This window comes from Ciona intestinalis, chromosome 10 (assembly GCF_000224145.3).
Source record: "Ciona intestinalis chromosome 10, KH, whole genome shotgun sequence".
Classification (NCBI taxonomy): domain Eukaryota; kingdom Metazoa; phylum Chordata; class Ascidiacea; order Phlebobranchia; family Cionidae; genus Ciona; species Ciona intestinalis.
Window position 1 is genome coordinate 2637566 of NC_020175.2, and position 21617 is coordinate 2659182.

At 37.6% G+C, this 21617-nt stretch overlaps 2 protein-coding genes across 3 annotated transcripts in view; both read left to right on the forward strand.

The window, feature by feature from the left end:
* The window catches only part of LOC100182922 (inositol-trisphosphate 3-kinase A-like), a 20518-nt gene extending 2394 nt beyond the window's left edge, over positions 1–18124 (forward strand). The window contains exons 3-10 of one of the 2 annotated variants that reach the window (XM_018813715.2): positions 4586–4682; positions 5154–5370; positions 7604–7658; positions 8231–8392; positions 10980–11081; positions 11983–12054; positions 14063–14199; positions 16784–18124. In XM_018813715.2, the coding sequence (XP_018669260.1) occupies positions 4586–4682; positions 5154–5370; positions 7604–7658; positions 8231–8392; positions 10980–11081; positions 11983–12054; positions 14063–14199; positions 16784–17036 (1095 nt within the window). In that variant the 3' untranslated portion in view covers positions 17037–18124. The remainder of the gene's footprint in view (positions 1–4585; positions 4683–5153; positions 5371–7603; positions 7659–8230; positions 8393–10979; positions 11082–11982; positions 12055–14062; positions 14200–16783) is intronic. The other variant, XM_009861735.3, reaches the window with a different exon arrangement.
* Positions 18125–18561: 437 nt separating this feature from the next.
* LOC100179061 lies at positions 18562–19903 on the forward strand. Its single transcript, XM_002129688.5, has 3 exons — positions 18562–19067; positions 19265–19364; positions 19791–19903. Exons 1-3 carry the CDS (start codon positions 18885–18887, stop codon positions 19871–19873), a joined length of 366 nt encoding a protein of 121 aa, XP_002129724.1. The 5' UTR covers positions 18562–18884; the 3' UTR covers positions 19874–19903.
* The last annotated feature ends 1714 nt before the right edge of the window (positions 19904–21617 follow it).

The following is a 21617-nucleotide window of genomic DNA, read 5'->3' on the forward strand; positions in this document are numbered from 1 at the left end:
TTGATCAGTCAGTGGCAGTTTCTTTGCGATTTGATCAACTTGATAATATTTGCATGGTCTTACTGGGAAATAAAAACTGCCCTATAATTTATGGCTTTACAGTGCTGTCAAATATTAACTGGAAAATTTCCTAAAGAGTAGTTAGTGGCAGCAATTTTATGTGTGGTTCCCAGTCTTTAAACGGAAAGTTGTTAAACATAGTATACATTGCCCAACCTTTAGAACTGCCGTCTGGAATGTTCAGCATTTTTAGGTCATACTTTTTCATGCACAAGCAAGCATGAATTGATGGAACCTCAAGGTAAATGCCATAGCCTACCATTAGGTCATGATTATACTATGATTATATATTTTGTTTATTTTGTGTGCTATTTATTCTTTTAATGCGAAAATCGTGTTGAATATATATTATATGTGCTACTGCTGCAATAGAACACTTATGTAGTTATTGTGGTGCATGTTTTTTGCAGTTTAAACTGTACTGTATGTATGGTAATATTGGGGTCACAACATGGCCTTAAAAAGTTTGTACAGCCAGTTCCATTGCATAGGCTAAAACTCATTGACTGCAGGCTCGTGTTTATGTACAGTACAACATAGGATATAAATTCTTCTAATGTATTTTATGCCTAATTGTTGTCGCATGTTGTAGTAATATGGAATGCTGTAAAAGTTTCCTACCTCTTTCAGTTTCCTAAAGCAGCAATAACTTTTATATCCATATATTGGAGTCACATTATTTCTCAAAATATCAATTCTAATTTTAGTTTTTACCAATGTCTTACATGCATCGTGCATAGGTACCTATATTTGGTTAAACCAGGGTGCTCATTAGGCCATATGCCTTATTAACTTTAATTGGTGCAGTGTTACTAATTAAGCTGTTAATATGTTTACCTATATGTATTATTCACATGGGGTATCATAATTGTTTCCGAGACATATATGCCTACCCATTTTAGGCCCCTATGCTTTTAGGCCCCCTAGACTAGACTTGTAAAATGACTTAAGCAACTTTTCTGTATTAGCAGTTACAAAATTAATTGGGCAAACGAAACTAATGTAAAACAGTATTATAATAAACCCTGTTCATATGAGTTCACTTTGATAGCTCCTACTGTTTTATGACAATATAGACTTTATTATTAGTCATTAAAATTATGATATTGGGGCAAAATGTGAGGAGAATAGCAGTATAGTGTGTGCTCACGTCTGTTACTCAGTGCTTACTGCTTTCAGTTCATATTATGATTGTGCCCTCGGGCAATGTTGATTTACGAATGAACAAAACTCAGTCCTTCATGTGAACGAGCAATTCTGTTGCGTTGTTGGTCAGTTGTGGTGTAGGATTTACTGGGTGTTGCAACCCACATAGAGTAGGATGTTAAAGTGAGACCATTAGCATGTAAGGTGTACAGTTAGGAAAATCTTTTATGCAAATAGAAACAGATAAATAGACGTTATATTACAGATGTGCTAAATATTTAAAGGGAAAATTATGAATGTTTACTATAAATTTGAACCAAGAGCTAGAACAGAATATATAAAGGTTATGTTTTGTGTAACCTTATGTGTGTAATGCAGTAATGCACCGTGTATTTGTATAATATCGTTGTGAGTGGTGTATGAAAACACCCAGTGTCTCTTTATACATAAGTGCTATTCTCTGTATAGGTTCTTGTATAGTAGTGCTCTTAATTGAGGTCTACCCTCAAGCCATGTAGGATAGTTACCTAAACAAAGCAGCAATTTATAACTTGCGTCATTCAACCTTTGAATCGTGGCCATTAATGGGACGGCAGTCGCTGAAGCCAACCTATCTGTTAAACAACAATTTGTCCATGGTGCCTCTGTCGTTTTTATGCCTCGCATTGGTACGTATTTCGTTCTGTGTATGCTTTATTACCCCTCAGATAGCTGTATATGTATTTTTCGTTGTTGCACATGCTTTTTAGTGTTAAATATGCGTTCGTGTATCAGATCTGCAAAATAACGTGTGCCAAATTTGTGCACGTTTTTATATGCTCGAAATATTTTTTCACGTTTGCAAAATAATTGTATTCCCCGGCTGTCGCATGCCGCTTCCAAACCGCAGAGTGTAATTTACATCTGTGACACACATGCCAATAGCACTCGTTGGAGCTGTCCGGAGACTGACTACTTCCAATTGCGTCTACTCGAGCGGAGCCGATTCATAAGCACTTACGAATGGCTAAAATAAAAAGAAGTACAGCGCGTTTGTTTTTTTTCTCGAAATTCCGCCGTTGGACAATGGGAGACAGCCCCACGGGATACCGTCTTTCAGTTCCGTATGCGCTACCCAACAGTAACACCGGTACAGGGCTGTAAGATTGATTACAACTCGTTTCGCTGGCGCTTGGGTAATAACATATTCTGCAGTCTTGTTCGCTTATCTTTAGGGAGTTGTGAGCAGAATGTCAATACAGTAGTTCAGCTGTTAGAGCGTTTTAAAATTAGTCCTGACTGAATTGGAACAATCGTTTATAGAGTGGGAGTGCCTTCAAGACTGTAAGTGCAAGGAAAGTATTGCAGTTACATTTTAGTTTGCAGAGCTATCTAATAATAGCAACAGCGCAAGCATTGACGTTTAGTTTGTGTACTGACGCAAGTGGCTGGAGATTTGGTAGTCGTTAACCCGAAACTTAGAAGCACTGAGAGTGTTATGCCGTGCGTCTATTCTTAGCTTTCGCAGAAAACGCTTGTGGTATTTTGCCCTCTCTGCTTGTCACTGGGCATCCGTTGATTATTTTTCATGCTTCTACAGTTCCTAAACATCCGCAGCTAGTTTTAAAGTGACAGCCTGTTACTGTTCAAGCACTCAGCCGCCGCTGTGGACTTGCACAGCGGCTACAGGGCTTTAGAAAGCCGTTGGTGACCGCGGTCACATTTCAGTCACCCAACAGCTATGCTTCTACTTGGGCGTAGAATGAACGGAGACTCAAGCTTACAGGTAAAAGGCAGATAGAAGGCTGACTACGGTATTGATGTAATGCGACTAACCAGTGTATTTATATAGGTAATTACGTAACGCCTAATAATCTTAGCTGTTAGGAATTTATAATCAAATTGTTGTTAAGGCACTTTATACGACGCATTTTACAAATAACATTGTGTTGAATGTGGATACCCATTCTCTTATGCGCTAGTACGACAAATGTCACCCAGGCATTTCACAGTTTTACCAGCGCCGGCCAAGCGTGAAGACCACTGTCAATCACGAAAACGATTTAAGTTACGGTTTCACTTCACGTCACCTACTACGCTTGCTTCACATTTGCCCTATGTCTGCTGTTTAAGCCAAAGTTTTTCGCATTCCTTTATTAAAATAGTCACGTCTAACCACGTAAAAACTAGACCTTCCAATTTTCGGTTTCCCCACTTCGTTGGAATTTAGTCTGACCGAATTGCTTCTAAATATAAACTCATATTTGCTTACTCGTTTCTTGAAACTGTGAGAACGTATTAATGTGTATTATGGAGTAGTAGTTCGCCTTTTATTGTGTGTCTCGGTTGTAGATCGTTGTACTTGTGCATTTTGTTTTTATTACCAGGTATACATATCATAGTACAAATAGTAATATATATATAGTAAAGCGGGGGAAGATGGGACACCTTTTTATTCCAATTACCCGTCCTATTTCGTAGTAATCAAAGAACATTCAATAGACCGTTGTGAATTGTTTAAAACACGATCAGGATACTTGGATATTACGTGCTTAAGGTGTCTCGTATTCCCCCAGCCTACTATATGTTATTTTCTTTTCTAAACTCACGGCCTGAGAAGTCTGCTTGTGTCACCGGATGTGCGTAGGAAGGAAATGTGTCCGTTTGTTGCGTAACTATAAGAGATGTGACGCAACAGAGTGGTTGGATGCTTTTGCATCATAGGCGTTTATACAACTCACAAATACACAACACTTGTCTAATGCACATCCTGTCACATCGAAGAATCAATCGGTAAGCTGTAAGTGACGCAAGCAATTACGCATCGCGTTGCTGCTGATCATTCATACACTCTATATAGAACATAGTAGAATCACGATGGAGAATTATGTCGTTTTTACAAGCTCGTATGAATATGCCAAGTTGGTTTATTTTTGAAACCATTTCCGCCTTCTGTTTGACTAACAGCACGTCTACGAATCATGTCTCTTATACTATTTTCCCACTTAAATCCAACCCAAATTACTTTGAACTGAAAAGTATGCGAATCTCAAAAAAAGTTCGTGCTCGTAAATTTTCATAAAATCCGACCACGTTTTAGGTTTGGAAGTATATTATATCGTTGTACCCCAAAACAGCGGTGTGTTGATGAAATCTAACACAAACAGAGATGGTATTTTAGTCTGCCACTGCTGACGCGCAAATTAGATCGTGTTGATGACTGTAGATAACTCCCCGACGCCGCGAAATTGCGAATAAAAATATCTTAAAAGTTGACTCCCGCCTATCCGGCCGCTTTTGTTGCTAGGCAGGTTCTGTTGGGGAACAGGCTTTTGGTTTCTTTACAGCTTTGTTGTTGTTTATGCGAGAGCGAGTCTAAACTATAATGTCTCGTTTTCAGCAAAACTCTTGGAGCAAGATACGGATGGTGATATGGTCACCGTTTATGCAGTCATTCAAAAAGAAATACCCCTGGGTACAACTGGCGGGTCATGCAGGTACGTGAGAATAAGTTTCTTTATGTTTAAACTTGGAATGCTTGGAATATAATATACATTTTTTGTTATTTTTATAACTTAATTTTGCTTCTATGTAGTAGGGTGGGGAAAGATGGGACATCATTTCATTCTATTTTCTTGTCTCATTTGGTAGTAAACATAGAACATTCAAAGTATTGTACTGTATTCTTACGACTTTCATAGACCGTTGTTAATTGTTAAAAACGTGATCAGGATATTTAAATAGTATGTGCAAAAGCAAAAGGTGCCCCATATTCCCCCATCATAAAATATATGTAGCACAGGCAGGGTCTATATTTAGAAGTCGACCGAACGAAGAAAAGATTACCCCCGCTTCACACGTTTTTTCTCGCTTCCAAACGGAATACGTATAGCTTCGACCGCGATTAGCTTATTTACCCGCAGTCTTCCTGCATCAAACCGCCTCTCAAGTTCACCCCATATTCTCAGGAAATTTCCAACCGGGCGAGGAAGGCTGCATCCTCAAGCGCTACGTCGAGCGAGAAGCAAACTGCTTAAAAGGAATGGGCGCCGACCTAACTCTGCAAAACTTCGCACCCTCGTTCCATGGCATCGTGGAAAACAACGGGGAGAAATTCACTCAGATGGAAGATCTTTTACTCCCCTTTGACGCTCCTTCACTTATGGATTGTAAGATGGGTATCAGGTGGGTCCCTCCAACTCTAATATGAGTATAGCTAAAAAATGAATTAGAACCCCCCCCCCCCTAAAGTTTTCCAGCCACGCGTCGTTTCACCGGCGTATCCCTGTATAAAGCGGTTTTTGCCTTAAGTGAGCGACCATTTGACCTTTCTCCATGCGTACGTGATGTTTTCGTGCGCTTTGAGATCACTGAAGGTTTGTGGTCTCATCCACTTTCCTCGCATCCGATTTTAGCGGGAAGTGTATCCGATTTAATATCAAGCTCCGTATTTGACCAGGGAGCAGGAGGCCAGAGGTTCTGATGCGTTCATTGTAGATTGTAGAGCATATGTAGTTTAACGTTGCGATATCAACGGTATCAATATATCAATATATATATTAATGTACGTGTTGTGGTATTGTGATTTCCTTAATCTTATAAGATAGTAATGTGGGAAAAGATGGGACACCTTTTCGTTCTATTTTCTCATTCCATTTGGTAGAAAAAAAAAGAACATTTGAAGAAATATAAAACCATATTTTACGACTTCCATAGACCGTTGTTAAATGTTTTAAAAAACCATCAGAATATTTGGATATTATGTGCTAAAGGTGTCCCGTCCTCCCCACCCTACTATACTTAACATTTTATTGCCCATCGCATATCTATAGCAAAAAAAGAACACAGATACTGTGCTATTTATGTTTTACGTCCGATAAAGTTTAATTACCGCATCATGCCTTATCATTTGGTCAAAAAACGTCACCTACAATCATTTTACCGCTGTACAGCTACGCAAACTGACTCTGGCATCGCTTTAAAGAAAGCTTTGCCTTTGTACGGCCACACTATACGATTCTAATTATACATTGATTAATCATGCCAAAGGGCAATCGCCGTTCATGCCAGCGTGCCGCAATACTCTTTGTGATTCCCATACTGACATAAGTTCAAAACTGAGAATAGTAAGTTCACCTCGTCAGTGGTTACAGTTACCGCGGTTCATATAACCGCATATTCCATTGGCCATTGCGATCAGCGCCGAAGAAAAGGTCGCGCTACCATAGGGGATCGGCTTAATCATTTCGTTTTTTTCTTTGATAATACCCGTGCGACTAGATTGGATACACAGTTCAAATTACAAAGGGCGCAATAACAGATGGTTCATTAACAACCTTGTTTCAACCTTAAATGCGACGGCGCCTTGGGAAATATACGGCGTTCACTTCCCCAAAACCTGTCTTGAACCTGTCGTTTTTCCGTTACCCTTTTGACAGAATACGTACCTTCAAAATTTAAAAAATCGACCGTTATATGGTCGAATACACACGCTACAATTCTACATAAACTGTAGTGTCACGTGAGTTTAATCCGTTTAATTGATTTTAATAATAGCCCTATACGGCCTATATACAATATATGCGTGCGTCGCCAGAAGCATTGTGTAGTTGGTATAAGCATAACATCCGATGTAACGTGTGTGGAGGTATCTATGCCAAATACAAACACATTGCCTCGGCTTTTGTCCAAGCACAGTGTTATAACATAAGTCATAAGGCTGATACAGTTATAATGCTACTTGCTTTTGAAAAATTTGGGCCGGACATTTTCGTTAACAGCCCCTACCCCAAAGTTTATTTTCAAAACTTAAGACACATTTCCACAATAGCCAAACGTCTGCTGTCACTCGCCTTAAATGTTAATCGGTACTTCACATTCAAATGGAAGCCACTTTGCCAAACAAACATAACGGGCTATACTCGTCTGTTTTATAAAAGTCACGGGCCGCTGGCATAGGGCGTCGTAGTTTAAATCTATACCCTTTCATTTAGAATAGCAGTTAAACACGTAAAACCGCATCTGCGTAACGAATTTCCTATCCTATATTGCCAAAACAGCCTAAATGCGATTATGGTGTATTTTGGGTATATGTTTACCTTACGTATATAACAACGGTTTTGGCGACGTCTGTCATTTTAATCTGTGGCCAAACAATAAATTGGTAGCCTTAAATGATCTACACATTTAGCATTATTTCGGTTAAAAAATGGTACAAAAATGCGTGTCTGACACTTTGACTGCAATGCGGTGTCGTAAAGTTGGCTACCGGTTGCATAAACTACTTAAATGCGCATTTCCTAGTGTTGGGTTAATGGGCTAAATCTGGCATAAATTCTAGGTCCAAGGACGTCACCCATAAAGAATAGAACAGAATTATGTTTTTTTTAACGGTTCTAACCATTTGTATTATATTCAGGACGTACTTGGAGGACGAGTTGATTAAAGCGAAAGTAAAGCCACAACTCCGAAACGTAAGTTGTAATTCATTATTACGTCATACAACTTCAATCAACTGACATCTTGCGTGTCGAACCGACGTCACGCATCAGACGTAACATTGGTATCGGCCCAAGATGTCATCAGTTCATACAGTGTAAAGCATTAATTAATCGGTTCTAGCTGTAGGCATGTAGCCGCTTAATTGAAACCAAAATACGTACTTTGAGTGAAAGAAGCTATTAATGACCTACAATTAACAAGTGGTTTAGTAATTACTCATACAGAGCTCTTATTGCTTTTGATTCCCTATTTACCAGACTCTAATGGCTCTCTGCATTTATTTGCCTGCTCACCACATCGAGTTTCGAACATGTACATCTTAGTCCTATAGTTATATCACTACTAAGTGTTGGCGTAGTGGGCTTAATTTGACCCATAATTCCAGATCCACTGGCGTACCTCGTCATAAGGCTGTAACTACAGAATGAGATCAAAAACTAAATTTCGAAATGAAAATCATTATTTTGCGCACTCATTTTCAAAAACTGTTAAACCGACGTGATTGGCTTATACATTTCCAACCCTAAATCTGATTGGTTCACAGGACATGTACCTGAAGATGACAGAAATCTCCCCTGACGAACCGACAGCCGAGGAACGAGAACTAAAAGCGGTGACGAAACCAAGGTATATGCAATGGAGAGAACAAGTTAGTTCAACTTCAAACCTTGGCTTCAGGATCGAAGGAATAAAGGTTAGTGATCAGGTGTGTAAAAAATATAGGTTGTTGTGACTTGTGGTATTAGTCTGTAAAAATTACTGACGGTAATAGTAAAGTATGGTGGGGGAAGATGGGACACATTTTTATTCTGTTTTTTCGCCTCGTTTGGCAGTAAACAAAGAACATTGAAAGCATTATAAAACTCTCTCACGACTTCAATAGACCGTTGTTAATTGTTTAAAACACGATATGTGCTGAAGGTGTCCCATCTTCCCCCACCCTACTATATGAACATTGATCCAAAATTCCAAACCATTGTAAAGTTGAGTTTGTGTGTGGTACTTAGGTATTCTGGTTGCAAATTTTAAAAATATATAAGTCGATTGTTATTAGTCTGGAAATTGCATATACGGTAATAATAAATACATAGGTCCAATTCATTCTAAAGTTTTGATTTGTGTATGGTACTCATGTATTTAGGTAGACATTTATATAGAACTATATTAAAAGTGCACGTATATGTAATATGCTCGTTTAATGCGCGTCTGGTTGACCTACCAAACGTTTAAATGTGATTTTTTAGTGAAAAGGTTCAATGGCGATTTTTTTGTTGTTTCTTCATATGCGACGTGTGTGAATCGTATCCTTTGTGTGGGATCGGCAGAATTGAGTGTTATGTATTTTCGAACAAAACGTTTCTTCATTAGCTGTTCAAACAACCATATTCAAGCCTAAATGTCCGCATTTGTATTACAGCGCGTGTCATTCAATGTTTATATATCTATTATCTGAACATTTGTAGTTTGTTCTAATTTAGGCCGTGTGTATTTACCAAATTATGTTTGTGTAACGGTTCTTACAATTTAGACGTGTTGTTTACTTTTACAATTACGGCGACAAAATACTAAAAGCCAATCGTCCTGCTACAAAGCTGTCGTTAAATGCCACATACGTTGTAAGTATTGTTAAAATAGGATTTGCGATTTTGAAAGTGTTTACTGAGTTATGGAATTCAACGTGCTTCACTTCCATTGTTCTCAGCCATTTGTGTACGCGGATAGTAATGTTTGATTTCGAATTGTCGCTTATTAAATTCGGGAGCCGCTATTTTAGACTGCAGTGTTGCCAGTTAATTTATCCCCCTCAGAATTATATAATTCCAAAAACACTTGATTTTTAGAGTAATAAAACATGTTTTATTTCCGCAAAAAAATATCTGGCATCACTGGCACTGTGAGCGGTCTTCTTATATTGGATATATTTTATCACTGCCGATAACATGTTTTTCCCACTAACCGTTTGGGTCAGACGGGTTCTACTTGGTTATGTATTATGACGTTATATTTAATGAATCATATGCGTGACGTGTACATTTGTTGACGTCAATCTCAAAAATTCGTAAGACGGAAAATCACCAAAAAATTTCAAGCCAACGAATCACGTTTTAAATATTATGACACACACTTTCCCCAAAAAATAAAAGTCGTTTTAAATTACAGCTTTCTGATTCCTGTAAATATGACAGTAAATCGGTAATGGGCTCTTGGTCGTGGTGCTACGTTTCCATTCTAAAGAAAACGGCATATTAAATGACTGTATGCTTAGTGTCGACTGCGCGCCGTACGTCCTATTGTACGCCGTTCGTTAAGCACACAACAACGGGCACGCCACGTCACATTTAAGTTCCTGTTTGAACAGCAACACCACCACCCGTTGTGCAAATAAAACGCTGGGCCTTGAATATAAATATCATTGTATTGCATTATATAACTAGGACAGTTATTCATCCGAATTTATAACTTTAACGAAATTTGCACTCCCCGAAACATGTGTTATTTTAGCTATGGTGTGTTTTTACGCTTATTTGGTCAGGGGTAGTGTGATTTTAAGGCCTATTTTTTTTAAGAGACGTGTTTTTAATTGAGTTCATTTTTACTCATAGTGTTTTTACGCTTTTTTGGCGTCAGAGATACTGTGATTTTTAGGCCTATTTTTTCCAAGAGACGTGTTTTTAATATTGTTGTGCGGCTAATAAACTTATAATTCACGCCGTACTTTTAAAATATCATAACGGATCACAAATAAATACCACGAGAAGATTTCCCAGTATAGCTAAGCTAGACAATGCAAATGCACGCCCATAAAATCTACTTCGGTTTTTTTTTTCCGTTTGTTCGCTGTCGCAACGACCATGGCGTCAGTGCACTCAATTTACGAACAGTGTAAACTATCGTACACACGCAACGCACAAATACAGCTGATGAACTAATACCGTGATGCAATATTATTAAATATTGTCAAAGCCATACGATGCGGTTACAAAACCACCTGTTGCGTTGCAACCAGCCTTTGGCGTTATCGCACAATGTTAAAACCATAGAACGTTATCGAGTATCTGCTGTTTACGGATGTATTAATGTCGTGTTTATCGAAAACATGGTGTACCAAGAGCGTTTTTTCATGCCTGATAACATATGTTGAACCATATCACAAATAATTTCAAATTTTCAATATACATGGTGTACCAACATGTTTATTCTTGCTTGATAACATATGCTCACTTGTCAAAAATTGTATAACAAATGATCCCCATAGATATCATATTAATTTATGACGTCATTATTTACCGCAGAAAGGGGACAAGGACCCCAGCAAAGATTACAAGCTCACGAAAACGAAAGAACAAGTTGTATGCGCGTTTAAATACTTCATAAACAACAACGTCACTGTGCTGGTAAGTTTCTATGTTGATATTACAGTTTTATTACTGTTTATATTTATTGTTTATGAAATTATTTTTTATTTCATTGCTTATGCAGTTTATCAAAACAATGCTTTAAAATATCTAGACTCCGCGTGTTGGGGTAAATTTTATCTGCTTTGGGACTTTATTGGGTAATATATACTGTGGAGTAAGGTGGGACACCTTAAGCACATAATATCCAAATATCCTGATCGTGTTTTAATGAAATAACAACGCTCTTTTAGAGTCGTCAAGGTACGGTTGTGCAAATGTGTAAGCTATTCTGATTATTACCAAATGGAGCGAGAAAATAGAATAAAAACGTGTCCCATTTTACCCCAACCTACTAAAAAATATTTTGTATAAATTATTGGCCCCCTTGGCTTGCCTCTCCTTAGGGCCTAGCCCATATTTAATAGAGTAGAACAGTCTGAAAACCACACATACGCAACCTCGCGTATCATATCAAACCACACGTATGTAAATCTGAGACTAAATTAGATTACTTCAATACGTCTCTGACGTCAAGATTTATATTGTTAACAGTCTTAGGTTGCACATTTCCATATACCTGATTTATATTGTGACTATATGTACCTACGCTAAGAAGAAATATAGAAATCATATAGTAGGGTGGGGAAAATTGGGACATCTTTTTATTCTGTTGGCTCGTCCCATTGGGTAGTAAACAAATAACATTTAAAGAATTATAAAACCATATTCTCACGACCCCCATAGACCGTTGTTAATTGTTCAAAACGCGATCAGGATATTTAGATAATATGTGCTAAAGGTATCCCGTCTTTGCCCACCCTATTATATATCTAATAAATAGTGTAGCATACTTGCCCAAATCTATGCTATTATGACGTCACAATATGCATTATTGCAGGAGAAATACATCGAGAGGTTAATGGACATGCGGGTGGCGTTGGAGGGATCAGATTTCTTTCATCGTCATGAGGTGATCACATTTATTATTCATATGATCCGTGATAAATTATTTACAAGTATATCTGTATTCATATGTTCATCAAAAATTCAAAAGCAACGTAATGTACAATGGTATTTTATCAAGTATATTTTTTTTGATAGGCTAGCGTTAAACAACTGTCTCTTTTTTATGGCTGGTGTTAAAAAAAAAACTTTTAAAAATAGAACGTTTTTGGGGCAGTAAAACAAAATTCTTTAAACAAGTCAAAATGTTGGCAGCAGGCCAACGCGTTTTGGCTAAGGGCGTAAATTTCGCTTCAAGTTAAAAATAGACTATTCTAAACTGTTTACACCGACGTGCAAAGTGCTTACGCGGTGACGTGTTACAAGAATTAAAATACCATCCTTTTTGGGAAAAAACTTTGCAACTATTGGTGTATACGTATTATTTCTTGAGCAATTTCACGTTTTGTAGTAGATTGCGCTAACATACTGGTAATAACATGAGCCCTGGTACAAAAGGTCCTAAACCTTAGTTTTGTAATATACGCGTGCATTATATATGTACAGTAGTCACCTTTGTCAGAGGTTACAGTAAATATAGAACCTATTGAATCAGCTGCAGTGATTAAAACCGTCTATTTTCGGCGCTGTTTAATATTTTCTGACAATGTTTCATCGCTTTGTAATTCAGTCATTCCAGTACCAGGTAACGCAATGATTTTTGAAAATATTCTAATAGAATTCTGTTATGGTGTGCAAATATAACATACCGTCATTACGGTGTATTGTACTTTGCGTATATGTAGTAATTAACATAGTTTGTAACCATTTCTTAAACCAACGGATTGTATATGTAGTTAGTTTGAAATATTTATAGATTCGTGTAGAATTAGTGTTAAAGATCATTTTCCCAATCGCTACAATAGTTTATTCCGCCAATAATATAGTAGGGTGAATGGAGATGGGACATATTTTTGGCCCTTTCGTCCCATTTGGTAGTAAACAAAGAACAATCAAAGAATTAGTAGGATGGGGATAGATGGGACAGCTTTTCATTTTATTTTTTCTCGTCCCATTTTTTTAGTAAACAAAGAACATTCAAAGAATTGTAAAACCGCATCCTGACAACTCCCATAGATTGTTGTTAATTGTTTAAAACACGATCAGAGTATTTCGGATATTATGTGGTAAAGGTATCCCATCTTACCCCACAGTACCATAACATTATCTATCACCACTCTTAAGCTGATGCTCGTATTTTAACTACAATTTGCAATTATATATAGACTTCGCCTAAGGCTTATACAAATGTCGATTTTATTTCACAAAAAAAAATCGTTTAATTCTATTCCTATAGTAGGGTGGGGGAAGATGGGACACCTTTTCAATCTATTTTCTCCTCCAATTTGGTAGTAAACAAACATCCAACGATTTTTTATAAAACTTTATCTTCACGGCTCCCACAGATCGTTGTTAATTGTTCAAAACACGATTAGGATATTTGGTTATTATATGTGAAAGGTGTCCCATCTTTCCCCACCCTACTATATACAGTTTCGCCTTTTTTTCCCGAAATTGGTTTAAAAAATAGTTCCATATACGCTAATTCCTGCTTTGACATATTTTGAAGAGTCTTTTAAACTGTAGTTCAATGGCTTTAGTTCGACGTATACCCCACTTAAAACACTCAGACATGGCGGTCCCGTCGTGTGAGCCACAGACAGATATCCGTAATATATCGTATAATAGGCCATGAGAACGACTGTATATGAAGCACTGCGGTAGCGTGTGTCCTAACCAAGCGAAACTTTTATTTTTCCAGGTTTATTGGAAAATAAAATAATCAGTTATTTGCATATGATCATTATATTATTTAATGGAACTATCAGTGGTAACATTTTATCTCTTGCCCAAAAATTTTGCTTTCCAGCTTCCAAATATAGCTCTTTTTAATAATTTTAGAAAAAAAGAATATTTTTTTTTTCAAATTTAAAATTAACCACAATATGACGTCACTAACGTGCATTGTTACGTAGGTGATCGGGAGCTCCCTGTTATTCGTGCACGATGCTACGGGGTTGGCTAAAGTGTGGATGATCGACTTTGGGAAGACGAGTCGTTTGCCTGAAGGTCAAACACTCGACCATAGAACAGAATGGGTGGAAGGGAACAGGTTGGTACAACGTAATGAATCGAAAGCGTTTGGTCTATTACCAGTGTTTCAAACGCTACCATATGCATATAGCAGGGCGGGGGAAGATGGGACATCCTTGTATTCTATTTTCTTGTTCCATTTAGTAGTAAACAAAGAACATTCTGATAATTGTAAAACCGTATCCTTATACGATTCATATAGATCGTTGTTAATTGTTTAAAACACAGGATATTTGTATATTATTTGCTAAATTTGTCCCGTCTTTCCAAATCCTACTATATTATTTATCTTCGCGTGGCGGTGCAACGACAGTTTTATAAATAATACAGGTAATTCCATGCACCTCGAGCCTTCTCGCTACCACGTACACAGTTTGCGGATTCTTGTGTTTCTACTTCATTTTGTATAGACAATTTGGACAACCATAATAAGCGACTACTGGTTAGTAATGTAGCAGCATCGGGTATCGAACTCGGTATCCTTCAATTACCGGGCGAGCTCTCAAACCATTCGACCACTGCGTCAAAACGCACATAATTACCCATGACCTCGTTTAATATATTAGGAACTCGTGTTTAGTGCAGTCACGGCAATAAATGCGGACGTCAGTAGTTGAAATGTCAGTCTATTAAGTAAAGGTCAAGTAAAAGAGTGAATTTAATTACAGCGAGTAGAATTAAGAATAAAACTTAATTTGTTGTATTTCTGTTTGAAACTAAAAGGTTGCCCAAATTTTGTGAAATGCAAAAAGGTAACTGCAAAAAACAATCACCCCACAATTAAAAATAACCATATATTTACGTACGGTGGTGACTTTTAAGCGTGTACAAGGTGTATATTAAATTATAGTCTTTTTAGCCTCGCAGGATAATTTAAAAATCTTGAATCGCACCATTGGCCATTTTTGCAAATCTTATTTGCCCTTCTGTTTTATAAAATTAAAAAATTAAAAATATATATTATAAAAGACAAAAGAATAAAAATGGCGAAACATAATTAAACTGATTACCAAAAAAACGTATTGCTCTGCTAAATTACTGATGTAATTAAAAACCTTTAAATATTTCATAACTGTATTATATATTGGAATCTAATCTTGTTTCATTATCGTACGTTCATCGTTTTTCATTTTCCGTAATATCAACACCTGACAGCCAATGTATAATTCATATCTTCATGTGTGTCTATGGCCGCTGTTTGGCCCAAATCTCGCTACAGTGTTGCCAGTTCTTTTAAAAGTGCTGCCAGTTCTTATATAAAGGTGTAAAAAAGCAACACTGACATAGTTGCCATTTCGCGCCCAAATAGTTGGATTTTAAGTTCGGTTTACATCATTAATATTTCCATCACGTGTTCACGATAATGATCTAATTTCATATCGTGAAATGTAGAGGTCACGCCCACCGCACGCCCAACACCTCTGTCTTAAATACGTAAAACCGCAATAGATCAAGGCGTGAATTATAATTTATAGAAGGTTGGGGGAGATGGGACACCTTTTCATTTTATTTGCTTGTCCCATTTGGTCGTAAACAAAGATCATTCAAAGAATTATGAAACCGTATCGTCACGAGTTCTGTAGACCGTTGTTAATTGTTTAAAACGATATTTGGATATTATTTGCTAAAGGTATCCCATCTTCCCCCACCCTACAGTATACAAAAAAACATTTGCTGTATACATTTGTTTTTCTCGTTTCCCGATACACGTTTTATGTGTAAAGGCACTATATTCTGTTTAATACAAACGACCTGTAGGATTCGCTATTTTTATAGAAAAAATTACACTTTACTGTAATTTGACCACACATCGGATTTAAATATATCTTTATTTAGCCTTTTGAACGCATTAGTTTAATGGCATTTAAACCAACACGGTATCTAAACCAGACCGCCGTCGTTTATTTGTCACCTAAATCGCTTATCCGAATACGAATCTATAAGATGGCCATCTCCAGCCTTGGTTTTAGCAAAGGACTAAAATAAAACGTAAAAAAATCCCGAAATACCAGCTTGAGGTTATGTTATACGGCCATAGGAATAGCAGCGCCCGCGGTGCAGTTTAACAACAAAAATTTGCATCACTTTATTCTATATTTACAATTCTATTTTTTCGGAAGAATTTGCGCCAAAATAGGCTTTGTGACGTCACACACAGTATTTTAACATCATAAACACGCGTTTTTTTGCCCACAAGAATCCCAAAAACAAAATAAGGTATTAATACCTTAAGTTTTTTAACGCCCTATAGGCTGTACTGCTATAGTATTCATAAATTGCGGTCCGTTTCGTCACAGAAATATCTATTTTTAAACCACTCCTTCTATACTGTGGTTACTACCGCGTTGTTAGCGGTTTGAAATCTTGTTTTACCGTATGCGGTGACGCGTTGTCTTATACCGTTGGTTAACCTTAATGGAGGTAGCCTGTTATCTAGCAATCATCATGTAATTATGACGTCGTCGGTGGTATACATTAACAGCGGGCGGTTCATCTGCTGCAATTAAAGTGTTGCATTGCCAGATGAAGTTTTTGTAAAATGTTTTAAATTTTTCTGATTTTCGGTACTTTTTTTATGTTTAATTTTGGTCTTGTTTATTCAGGGAGGACGGCTACCTTTTCGGCATGGACAAAATGATCAACATTATGCAAGAGATTTTAAACGATCTGAGGTCGGATACAAACCATAATGACGTCATCGCAAATGACGTCACGTCCGTTAGCGCGGTGGACACTGCAGCGTCACCCAGCCCGCGCACCGCCCGCAAGATAGCGCTAAAGCGGCAGCTCGCTCAGAGTCTCTCGAGCGAAGAGCCATCTGATGACGTCACGAACTCAAAAGACAGGACGTCGTAGGGAAAGTCCCCGGACCCAACGCACGGTACTAACCCGCCGGCACGGTGGCCGTCCAAACGAAAAGGTACTTCCCCCAGACAGAGAAAGATGTAAGGTCCGCGGTACATGACCGCTTTGTCCTTCCCAAAGCACGGATAGTCCCAGGCGTCCTCCGGAACACTTGTGCGACTTTGAAAGGTGCACATGTTGCCGTACCGATTTATTTTTATACAAAATGTTTCTTTTTCCTACCCCCCTGCACTATATGTAAGTGCCGTTTTAACCAAGCACCCCCGCTCTCACACGTCATAACGCACTATTGTGACGTAGGTCGCCTGCTAAGCTCCACAATTTTCCATGACGTCACCTCAAGATCGTACCCTCTGTCACAGATATATTGCTTAAATCACTTTTTAATGGAATCCAAACGACCGAGCCATTTGGTCGGGTTTTTATCGATAAATTTCTCTATGATGTCACACAGTCCTGTGTTTTAACACAAGACAATGTGTCGCTATTAAAATAATCACTGTATTCCGAAATGGCCGCTTTTTCTAACATGATAATGTTAGAATAGGACCTGGGTATTTGGCAAAGTTTAAGCTCACATTAAATGCTAAATACTGAAATCAAAACTGGCTTACTTTTCAAACTGTAGCGCAGCCACTGTGTTACACGATATCTATGTTCGCCTATAATTCTTAAATCAAGCGGTACCCCGAGTAATCATCAAATTTTTTTCCATATTAAAATAATCAAAAATATGTTTTATTCAAAAAAAGCACAGCGTACCTCGGCTATCGTGGACTAACTGCGTAATCTTCATTTTTTTCGTGTTTTTACTGTTTTATTTACAAAAAAATAGTCGACTACTGAAATTTAATACTTTTAATTTTTTATCCCACACATAATCAGTGACCGTGTGGACAATTTTTCCGAAATCTCAAAACTTAAAATGTTTTCAAGCATTCATTTTACATTCCGTGTTTTTTCGTGCGTTTTTCCTTTTTTTCTTACTTTCAGGTAGTCTGCTAGCTTCTTAATATTACTTGTACCGTTATTGTTATACTGTACATTCGTTCCAATACAGTTCGATTCCGAAAAAGCAATTATTGTATAGTCTGCCAAAGTTAGTAGGTTACATATAGGCGTATAGGTCCTTGGGTAAGAGTAAGACACTTAATAGCAATTGCTCCAATCCAGTGATCACTAATGGGTTGTCCAAAATTTATAAGCCACACATCAAAAAAGAAAAAAAACATACTTGGTAACTCGTAAGCTGACACAAGGTGTATGAAACAAAAACACCCGTTTTAACCAAAGTCAGTATATACGGTTTTAACGATTCTCATTTTCCGGCCACACGAGGATAAAGTAAAAAGTTACGTACATTATACATCATTATAAAGATATCTAGCCTCTAGTAAATTTCTACCACGGATAAGATTTTATTGTGCAAGAAACAAAGTTTCGATTAAAAAACATAATTTTTCACAAAGGTACCAGTATATTTTTTTTTATGAACAAATATACGTATCAGAAACAATATTTTCGTAGCGAAACCAAAAATCATTTATATTTTATATACGAAAGAACGTTTATTATGTACATAAGCGTTGATATCATCTTTAAAAGTAAAATTTAATTACAGCTGGGTATTTTCCCACGGTGATTGCGACACAATTGGTTTAAATGACGTCACAGTTATTTGATTGTGACGACATTGCGTACTTTTACCCTTGTTTTTAATCCAAACTTGAAGTTGTTTTACATACAGCAGCAGTTTTGACAATCTTTTTCGAAAAACATGGCCCGCACCAGCGGGAGGTAGTGGTTGATTTGGACCTGCAAACTTGTACCAAGTATGGAATGGCCAGAAACCTGTCTGGCGAAAAAACTGCGAAAAACTGGGTCAGAAAGAACGATGCGTTTTCTAGGATTTCAGCCTTCTGCGGATTACTTTTATTGGCTGGACTCACGAATGACATTTGTCAATACACCTTCATGGAAAAGCCGCTGGAAACAACGCAAGATTTTACATACATTACCTTGGTAGGTATTTCTTTCAAATTTACACCAGTTGACTTCAGTTTCATTTACCAGTTTCGGAAATAAAAGTCCGAATTATAACCCTGGGCTTTACAACAGTCCTCTGTCTATATTATTCTCCAAAACTTAACCAATTCTTTGTTTACCACAATGCGAATAGTAATATGCTTTGCACAGGATGAAAATTATATTTTTACCAGGTTTTACACATCCTTTCGTTCCTTACTTCTGTCCTTGCGTTCGTCTTCTCCACCGCTCGTTATAAAGCGAGGACAGACCGAATATCCTGCATGCTTATAGGTAAGATTCAACTGTTGTAAAAACATAGACCCATGTAATATATATATCACATTGCTAGTACTGAAAAAAAAAACACAAAAAATCGGCCTGGACACCAACTGACGTGTACCCTTTTCCTTTCTATATGGCTCAAAACTTTAGATCAATTTTGGCCTGAACATTTTAAGTAACATGATATATAGTAGAGGGGAAAAGATGGGACACCTACTCATTCTATATCTCGTCCCATTTGGTAGTAAACAAAAAAATTAAAGAATTATAAAACCGTACCCTCACAACTCCCATAGACCGCGTTGGTAATTGTTTAAAACATGATAAGAGTATTTGGATATTATGTGCTTTGTTAGTTGTTTAAAACCGTTGTCAAGGTGAACCACTTCCCCACCCTACTATGGCCTACTTATCATTTTTTATTGTTTTCACCAGTGTGCAACGGACTGCTGTTTCTGATTCGAATTGTATTGGAGCTTACCCTTATCAACTACAGACGAGAGTATTACAACTCATGATTTAAAATAAACGCAATCAAAATAAACCGCACAAACAGTGCGCTGGTTTCGGCTATTTTGACAGTTATCATGCAGCTAAGTTTGTACAAGGTTATTTTAACGTAGCAAGCTTTGATTTAAGTCTAAATGTCCCCGTGACACTTTGCCGGCGACTGGTTGACGCCTGAGAGTTCGGCTGTTGAAGCGAACGTCTTCTGTTCACTTTCCTACGCATGCGCGCTTCGCACCATCGCCGGACGAAACGAAAATCTTTTCCGAAAAGACTGAAGAAACCAATAAATGTCCCGTCTTCCATCCACCGCTCGATTAGATGTACCAGCAGGCTATCCACGTGACCGCTCATGACGTCATCGTAGTTTTTCCGCGCAGCGACTTGAAAGTCTAAAATACATTTCCAAAACATGCGTTCATTATTTTTATCTTGCATGGCTGTAAATTTAGGCTATGCTAGAGTTTTTTCTAACTGGATTCTAAATGAATGCAGCTATATAACCCTACATCCGAAAACCGGTACAAGTCTATATGAGAACATTTGGTGCTGTATTAGTTTGACCATTTCAGCAAGTCTGCTGGAGATAGCCTATATAAAACTCACTTTGTTTTTTGTAACACACCCAGCAATATCGAATCAATTCTTCGTCACATTGTAGACGGTCGGTGACAGGAGTCAGTGACGATCGACTCATTTTGCAAAAGATTTAGTCAAAATAAGATGTATCCACACGTGACAACTAAACGCATCCACAAATCTAAAAAATGTCCAGTGACGTAGCACAGTGGTTGGAAGACTTGCCACGCTTAACTGTAACACAGAGGTTGTAGGTTCAAGGCTCGTCGCTGCTAGGGGTGTATATATTTTGGTTAGACCATGGCCAACTCAACGTATTAAGTAGGCTATGGGCAAGACACGTTAACGGCAATTGCTCCAACCCAGTGGTCACTAATAAAAATTATCAGCCATACAGAAAAAACAATCGACAACAAAGTTATGTACATATATAAGTAATTGTAAGCGGGCACGAGATGTACAAGACAGAACACCCGTGTCACAAATATACTGTCGTGTTTCACGCGAAAATGAAGTCTCTGTCTGGATTTTAAGTGCAGTTACAATAAATATTTCAGTAAACTTAAAATAATTATCGAATACCAGCTTAATATCTGTCTTTAATAAATCCTTTCGCTGCTTGTCGGTATTTGGTGGAACATCACTTTCTCTGCACAACTGTAGGCCATACCACGTACTAAAATAGCCGCCTTACTTCTGATGTGGTAAAGATTGAAAGGTTTTACCGGAGATTAGAGTCGTGCCGATTCGTGTTTTGTGCGTCTTATACACATGCGCTCCAGCAACAATGCCATTCACCAACACAACAGTTGTGATGTTATTATTGAACTTCCAATGCAAACAAAACACAGGGAAAACTAATCCTATAATCTTAAACGTCAGCAATTGGCGATAATGCTCCGAATAACCGAGATGAGACAAGATAGGGTGGCGCTTGGTAACGTTAAATATGCTAAGTGTATGCACTTTTTATTTTGGTAGGGATAAAATACAATGTTTCGATTTATAGTAGGGTGGGGAAGACGGGACACCTTTAGCACATAATTTCAAATTACATACTGATCGTGTTTTAAACAATTAACAACGGTCCATTGGAGTTGTGAGGTTTGATAATTCTATTTTTACCACTAAATGGGACGGGAAAATAGAGTGAAAATGTGTCCCATCTTCCCACCC